The 8,215-nt window shown below is 49.8% G+C and overlaps 1 protein-coding gene across 2 annotated transcripts; it reads left to right on the top strand.

Moving 5' to 3' along the window:
- Positions 1-922: 922 nt before the first annotated feature.
- Positions 923-8,215, top strand: kif7 (kinesin family member 7). Of its 2 annotated transcripts, none has more exons than XM_064336735.1 (10): positions 923-1,187; positions 2,385-2,784; positions 3,470-3,670; positions 4,711-5,104; positions 5,222-5,762; positions 6,026-6,169; positions 6,401-6,604; positions 6,815-6,996; positions 7,302-7,426; positions 7,965-8,215. In XM_064336735.1, exons 2-10 carry the CDS (start codon positions 2,457-2,459, stop codon positions 8,198-8,200), a joined length of 2,355 nt encoding a protein of 784 aa, XP_064192805.1. In that variant the 5' UTR covers positions 923-1,187; positions 2,385-2,456; the 3' UTR covers positions 8,201-8,215. The 2 variants fall into 2 exon arrangements, with proteins under 2 accessions (XP_064192805.1, XP_064192807.1); XM_064336737.1 differs by lacking the exon at positions 923-1,187 and adding an exon at positions 1,685-1,812.

The following is an 8,215-nucleotide window of genomic DNA, read 5'->3' as shown; positions in this document are numbered from 1 at the left end:
TCCCAAAGGTGTTGGATGCAGTCAAGGTCAGGACTCTGTGCATGCCAGTCAGGTTCTTCCACTCGGTTCTCAAAAAAAAATAAAAAAAAATAAAAAAAAACTATTTCTGTATGGACCTTGCAGTGTGCCAGGGGGCATTGTCATGCTGAACCTACGACAGGGCCTTCCTCAAACTGTTGGGGAAGCACAGAATCATCTAGAATGTCTATATATGCTGTAACATTAAGATTTGCCTTCACTGGAACTAAGAGGCCTAGCCCAAACCATGAAAATCAGCTCCAAACCAAGGGGTGTCCAAAATATTTTGGTACTAGATATAATCTCCCTTATTTTAACATGCCATTAGACTAAATCCCAGTTATTCTTCTTCCTCCACAATATAGGCTATGGTTATGGTATCAGAACATTTCATTATGACACTCTACAGCTTCCAATGGTTCAGTGAATACAGCAGTGCTGTATTGGCAATAACCAGCAAATGGCAATTTATCCATGTAAATGCAATGGCAATATAATGAAGGTATTGATGGACAAGGATTTCATGACTACTCTCCATAATACTGCATACATTATAAATATGATTTTACTTCAGCTACCAGGTAAATAATGTATTCTTCACCTTCATGTGCTCATTGATCTTATAATCAGGGGTGTAAAAATGTATGTAAAAATTAGGCCAAGGACCACGTTTCGAAACAAATCAAAATTCTGAAAGGATTCCATGATTGTGTAACATGCTGTTTGAAAACAAAATATGCACTAATGAAATCCACGGTAATATTTTTCTTAGTCTTGTGCTTTAAATATGCGATATGCTTTGCCAGAGACCGACATTATATCGTAGCCTATTGTCACTCACGCTATGGTGATGACTTTTCTTCATCAATTTAGGAACTTATAATAGCTGAAATAGTAAAGCATAACATTACCGTCGCAGGAGTTCACTTGCAGTCCAGATCATTTTGGGCAGGCATACGCAAAGTCGACTGGATGACATCACTGCAACTTTTGGCTTTTCCCAATCCTGCCCAAAGGCTGGGCCGCGAAGGGAATCTTTGAAACCCAAAACATTTTAAACATTGAAAACTTTCCCAAAAAGTTAAATTGAGTTTTAAGCTAAGTGCAAATGTGGTTTTTCAAACCGAAGATGTCTTATTTGTACCACCGTTCGTAATATATACTAAAAGGTAAGTTACTATCTTGCTAACAAAGCTATTATTCCACAACTAAACTAACATTTTTACTGCCTGGCTAGCTTGCTAGTCTTTTGCGAGATGCGATTAGCTAACCGCTAGCCAACAGCTTCTATGTGGGTGTCTTGAAGGAGTAGTTTGTTTTGTTAATGAGATTTCTTTACAGCTGACTCAGTGCATGATCCTGGAATACCTGTTCGCTACCATACTAATTAATTTAATGTGTGTGCAAATACAAACCGTCTCAGCTAGCTAGAGAATGTACTCGCATCTCGAACCGTTAGTTAGCGGTAGTTAAGTCATGTTATGATGCTACTTTGCTGGTTGTCTAACGTTATGCAGTACGTATGCGCAAAGGTTTACTAGTGCAACGCTGCTTTGATTGTTATCTGTGATTTAACAGTTTGCTCTGATTAAATACTTGCACGACACCAGTTAATTTGTCAGCTGTGTAATCTCTAAACAGACAATGTTAACAAAGAGTAGCTAAATAGCCCGGCTGCCAGTTAGATGCAGCTCACGGTTTACCGTTTGAAGGATTTTCATTTTTCATAGCTAATTATTATTTATGCTTCTGTTGGAGGATTGATCTCAAGTAAAGATGCAGTTCATAGGTCTTGTAAGTTACTTAGCTACTAACCCTGGCTTAATGTACCTCATTTATCTAACCTTACATTAGCTAGTTTGATATTATTTCTGATGACCAATAGTTGTTGAAGTTACTAGCGTTCACAAAATTATCTGGTATGGGAATCTTTGACTGGAACAATCATAGTATTGACATTATTAACCAGTTGTATCCAGGGATGCCACCAGGGAGTTTGTGACCCACAAATATATCTTGCATCAGAAACTCCAGCACCCCAGAAAATCCTACATTCTAATATTTTTTGAGGACCCGTGTCAGTCAGGGGCCAGGGCCCTAGTTTAATTACCTAGTTGGCAGGTTAATTGATTGGGTAAACCTTTGGGCTCTACTTCTGTGTTCCTGACTTTACCTCTTACTTCCCGACTTTCGTCTAAATTAGTAATCTCTGGTTGGAGTCCCTAAAAGGTGTTGCTATCTTGTTAGCTAGTGAGAGCATTTGTTTTTTTCTCTCATTGTGAATCATCTTTCAATAAGCCATTGTCCAATTGAGCTTTGAGGGTTCTTTTTAATGACTTTTCAATATTTTGAATCCTCTTTGACAGTCCGACTCGTTCGATGGCTGCAGCGACGGATCAGAAGCACGGGTGTGCCCGGGTTTGCTGATTAGCTGACCCATGTCTCCCAAAGGCCCGGTGCAGGGCAGGGCTGAGGATACTGCTGTGCAGGTGGCGGTCAGAGTTCGGCCCTTTCTGCCCAAGGAGCTGCTGCACAGCCATGCGAGCTGCATTACCGCGGACCCGGAGGAGAGGAGGGTCACGCTGGGCCACGACCGCCATTTTCACTGCGACTTCGTCTTCGAGGAGAGCAGCAGCCAGGAGGAGGTCTACTCCGCGTGTGTCCAGCCTCTCATTGAGGCCTTTTTCCAGGGCTTCAACGCCACTGTCTTTGCATACGGGCAGACTGGCTCCGGCAAGACCTACACCATCGGAGAGGCCAATATTTGTGAGTGACGTGTCTCTGGATTTATCGTGCCATGAGAAATGAAAACCTCAGCAATGCCTGCAGCATGCATTTATAAACAGACCTTGGTAATGGTTGTGTGCTTGGCAAATTACTAGCTTGCTGACAGTGCAAATGTATTTGGTGTATATTCCAAATCTATTCTAATTACTGCCTTTATCCTCAAGGTAGCATTATGTTGAGATTAGCCTATATGGAGGTCCGGCTGGATATATCCCAACTAAGTAAATGTCAGGGGAATGACAGACTTGACCAGGGTAATGATCTTACGTGCTCTGTAAATGCAAATGTTCCATGTGTGGAAGAGATTTTCATCAAAACAGTTAGAATATGCTGTTACAAGAATAAATGTCTGTCATGGTTTTAGTTCCATGAGATCTGAAGAGTGAATAACAAGGTTGGTGGCACTGATGAGCAGGAAGCGAGCATCCCCTGTGCGGGGATTAGCCGGGAGCCTGCTGCCATTAGAGGCGCGAAGGGAAGGGAAGGAGTTCGCACTAAACCGGAGCCAACTGCACTTCCTACAGTGCAGCTGGCGCTGCTTAATAACGCGGCCCCGTGCAGGCCTGCTCTCCATCTGAGCTCCGGGCGGACGCGGGCGCAGGAGCGGGGCGCGTGGGCCGCAGCCGGGGGAACGCTAACACCCGCGCGCATTTTTCGGCCGCAGCCTCCTTCAGGGACGACGAGCAGGGCGTCATCCCGCGGGCCGTGGCCGAGGTCTTCAAGCTGCTGGACGAGAACGACCTCAGCGACTTCTCCGTCAGGGTCTCCTACCTGGAGGTGTACAAGGAGGACTTCAGGGACCTGCTGGAGGCGGAGACGGCCAGCAAGGACATCCACATCCGAGAGGACGACAAGGGCAACATCGGTATGAGTCGCCAGCCATGATGCACACGCCTGTTGAAACGGGCTACAGTCGAGAAGCCGTTGCTGTCGCATGCTGTCGCATCCTAGCGCTGTTTCCATTCACTAGTGCAATCAGTGTGTTGACCTGAGTGGGCATTAGTGTTCAGGGCAGCGTCTGAAACTAGCACCCGACCACTCGCCAAATGCGGGCAGGTTATGTCGGTGTTGGGTAAACAGGACCAATTTACCAGACGCATTATTGTGTGAAAATCAAGCTGCTGAAAAAATTCCCGAGACATACGTGGAAGTTCACGTGATTGCCGCAATCAGAATATGGGACTTCAATTCCCACAAATCTTTGCATTTGTTAAGCTACTCTGATTGCACATGTCTGCGGTATGTTTGGGTTGTAACGCCTGCTAGAGTGGTGTTGAGCAGTAATCTAATATTAGCCAACACGCTTCTGTGAAAATCATTGCCAAAATGTTCTAACGTTGTCAGCTGGCGGCACATCACTGGGGTGAACAACCTGTCGAAAAGAGGAAGGCAGACGATAATGTCAAAGAATAAAGCAAGGTTAAAAAAAGAGACAGTGTTTTAATGAGAAGTGGATGCTTGATAAAGGCAAGTGTCACAAATGGCTGGTATTTGAGGCTGAAAAGCAAGCCATGTTCTGTGCTGACTACTGTCTGCACGCCCCCAAAAACTCAAAAACCAATTCCAATTTTGTTGCTTTTAGCAGCACAAGAAGGCTACGAAAAAAATAGACAAATGTTGTAATTACTATTGTTTGTTAATTTAATAGCATTGTGAAATCAATTTTGTCTTAAAATAAAAGATTTGAAAATGTTTTTCAAAGCATGCATATGCGGCTCTGTGATTTTCATATTGTGTGAAAAAAAATAGTGTCTGGTAAAATGTCCAAGTGTCTGGTGAGTTTTTTCATCCAAACACAATTGCTTTATTCAACAGAAAAAGTTAGCTTCAGACCCTGTCAGGGGTAGGAGAGGTGGTCATGTGACGGTGCTGATGTCACGGCTGTGTGTGTGTGTGCGCCTCCAGTGCTGTGCGGGGTGAAGGAGTGCGAGGTGGAGGGGCTGGACGAGGTGCTCAGCCTCCTGGAGAGCGGGAACACGGCCCGGCACACGGGCGCCACGCAGATGAACCCCAGCTCCAGCCGCTCCCACACCATCTTCACCGTGCTGATGGAGCAGCGGCGGGCCGGCGGCGGCTCCCGGGGGCCCGGCGGCGGCCCGCACATCCTCGCCTCCAAGTTCCACTTCGTGGACCTGGCGGGCTCGGAGCGGATCCTCAAAACGGGGAACACCGGCGAGAGGCTGAAGGAGAGCATCCAGATCAACAGCGGGCTCCTGGCTCTCGGCAACGTGATCGGGGCGCTGGGGGACCCCAAGAGGAGGGGGTCCCACATCCCATACCGGGACTCCAAAATCACCAGGTGCATGTCAGAAACCTTTGATATCTCACCAGTGTGACTATGAGCTGTGACTCCCCTTTTGAATGTGAGACGTTCTCTCTGCTGGAAGGAAATCCATCTCTCATTTTATCTGTTCAGGATTCTAAAAGACTCACTGGGAGGGAACGCCAAAACCCTCATGATCGCCTGCATCAGCCCCTCCTCCTCGGACTTCGACGAGAGCCTCAACACTCTGAATTACGCCAAGCGGGCGCGGAACATCCAGAACCAGGCGGTGGTGAACTGCCGGGGCGAGCCGGACCGCACTGAGGGCCTGGAGATGCAGATCCGGGCCCTGCGGCGGGCCCTGGAGAACCGGCAGCGCTCGGAGACGCGCATCATCGCCCGGCCCGACCCCGACAGGAAGCCCCGGCCGCCGGGCGGCGAGGTGGGCAAGCTGCGCGCCGAGAGCGCCCACTACAGGACGTGCACGGACGCGGCCTACCGGCTGCTGATGGAGCTGCAGGGGGAGGGCACGCTGAGCGCCGGCCAGGTCCTCCGCGTGAAGGAGTGGCTGTGCGCCGTGGAGGAGGAGCGCAGCGAGCTCACCACCGCCTCCGGGCCGGACAGCGGCATCGAGAGCACCTCCACCGAGGGCAGCGCCGCCCTGAAGAAGGGGGGCGGAGCCGCCCGAAACCAGGTAACCGGCCGAGAGCCAGGGCCTGTAGCGCACACCGCACTTCTAGGCTGCTTTCTTTAATTAGAGGCACAACGGCCCTTCTTTTTTAGTGTCAGCTCGCTATGTCCACCATACTCTTCCCTGGTGTTCATTGTGAAATAGTGCTTGACTTTTTCCCAACGATTTCAAATTAATTTTCAGTTGGTTTATCATTAAATAGGACAGATGTCCTGAGGTAGCTGTTTGGGATGGACTGAGGTGTGATGTGTGGGTGTGTGTCTCAGGCTCCAGAGCACGGGCTGGAGGAGTGGGACAGAGAACGGGGAGACCGCACGTCTCTCCTGCAGGCCCGAGTCCAGCAGCTGGAGAGGGAGAACACGGACTTCCTGGCCGCTCTGGAGGACGCCATGGAGCAGTACAAACTGCAGGTAAGGGCCGGGGTTTACCGCAGGCATGGGAAACGGCACTCCCAGCGAACAGCAGGCTCATCCATCCCAGGCCTCTCCACATGCGTGGGGGTCCTGAACGGTAGCCACCTGCTGGCAGGACACCGACCTGCCTCTAATTAGACCTGGAAGAGCTGAGAGCGCTCGGCGCTAGCAGTGTTTGGCGTCTGTGGCGGGTCGCTGGGACTCACGCTTGCCCCTGTGTTACCCCAGAGCGACAGGCTCCAGGAGCAGCAGGACCTGATCGCCGAGCTGCACAGTCTCATTTCCCAGCCGGGCCACATGGAGCTGGTGCACGTGAAAGCCAGGCCTCACACGGCTCCCATGAGCTCCGTGCGGCCCGCCGCCGCTAACGCTAACGCTGGCCGCGTCAGCCCTTTGTCTAACGGAGACGCCGGAAGGACCCCTTTCCTAGAGGTAAATGCGAGTCCGGATCAGGTTTTCATTGCAATTATTCACTCGTTGAGCCTAATTATAATTGTACACTACTGATGACCTGTATTGTGCTGTGTGAGCTGCCCGTGTGTGTGATTTGAGTCCGATTCCACACTGTTGAATTCCAGTTCCATGATGCAGAAAGGGCCGAGCTGAACTAGGCTGTGTGTGTCATTGTGGTTATGGTTTCAGACCTACTGTTTGGGCAGGGGTCCATGCAGGCCCCAGGGTCTGGAGGAGAGCGGCCTGCTAGGTCAGAGAGAGTCTCCTCATGACCCTGAGACCCCAGGCAGGGGGGAGGCACAAGAGGAGGAGGAACAGGAGGAGGAGGAGGGTGAAGACGTACACATCAGATGGAACAGAGACAGACGGAAGTGCGGATCACGCTTCACATATTTACCATCAGTGTCGTTAATATGGATAGCAAGTGGTTGATTTGGACCATAAAATCCCTATTTTGTATTGCTGTAGGGTTTGTTAGCAGTTGTCTTTAATAAAACTCATACATTTTTATCTCATTACTTAAATATGATTTTTTTTAAATAGATCAGTCAAATCGCCATTGTGTCCAAACTTTTACTGTTGCTCATCTCAATTTACAGTGTGCCTAATGGTATATTTAACCCGAAGAGTCCGATGTGATTCCATACATCTCAGCCGTGTGCTGACTGTGTTGCAGACATGTGAACCTGTCCTGGCTGAGGCGGGAGGGCTCGTGCGGAGGGTCAGCGGGCAGAGCGGTGGGGAACCTCTCCCTGCTCCCGGAGCCCGGCCACCCGCCCGCTCACAGCCACAGGCGCACGTGTGAGTGGAGCGCACACGATTCACTGGGGTGGACGGTGCACCTTGTTCGAATTAGACCTGCGGTTTTCCCCTCCGTGATGCTCACTTCCTGTCCTTATAAGCCTGTATCCCTTGGCTTCTCATGTTTGCCATTCCCATAAGCATGCAGAAATCTTTTAGAAATGTCAAGCAGTTTATGATATACACCCCAGAGTAGTTATTAATGTGTTTTTTTTTACCATGTACACACCAAGTAAACAGCCCTCGAGATTATTAAGTGGTAGAGGTTTTTTTTTTTTTTAATCATTTAGCATCTAAACAGTTTCCGGAAGCTGGTTAAAATGCAGAACAATCTTAGGGGCCTTTCCCATTCAGCTTAGTATTCTGGATGATCACGCTTCTGGGCCCTTCTCAGAGTAGGAGGGCCTTTTGGTTCAGGGTAGGATACGCACAGTGGGAAACCTGGCCCTCGAACAGAACTCCCCCTCTGAAACGCTACAAACGCGAGCCCCGCGCTTCTCCTGGCACGCCAGCGCTGAGATCTCTGTCCGTCCTCCAGCCGACTGCAGCGGGGCGGGGAGCTCCGTGCGGGAGTCCCTGGGAGGAGGGGGGCCGGGAGAGCGAGGGCTCCTCCAGGCCCAGCAGAAGATCCGAGAGCTGTCAATCAACATCCGCATGAAGGAGGAGCTGATTAAGGAGCTGGTGAAGACAGGTAGGCCGCCGGCCTCCGCTCCGTCTCCCGGCTGCTGCAGCCTCTCCGCTCAGCGCACCAATGGAAGCGCAGGCTTCTCCTAATGGAAACGGGGATGA

Source organism: Anguilla rostrata, chromosome 5 (genome assembly GCF_018555375.3).
Source record: "Anguilla rostrata isolate EN2019 chromosome 5, ASM1855537v3, whole genome shotgun sequence".
In the NCBI taxonomy this organism is placed as follows: domain Eukaryota; kingdom Metazoa; phylum Chordata; class Actinopteri; order Anguilliformes; family Anguillidae; genus Anguilla; species Anguilla rostrata.
Note: the sequence above shows the minus strand (reverse complement) of the source record. Positions and strands in the feature narration are given on the sequence as shown.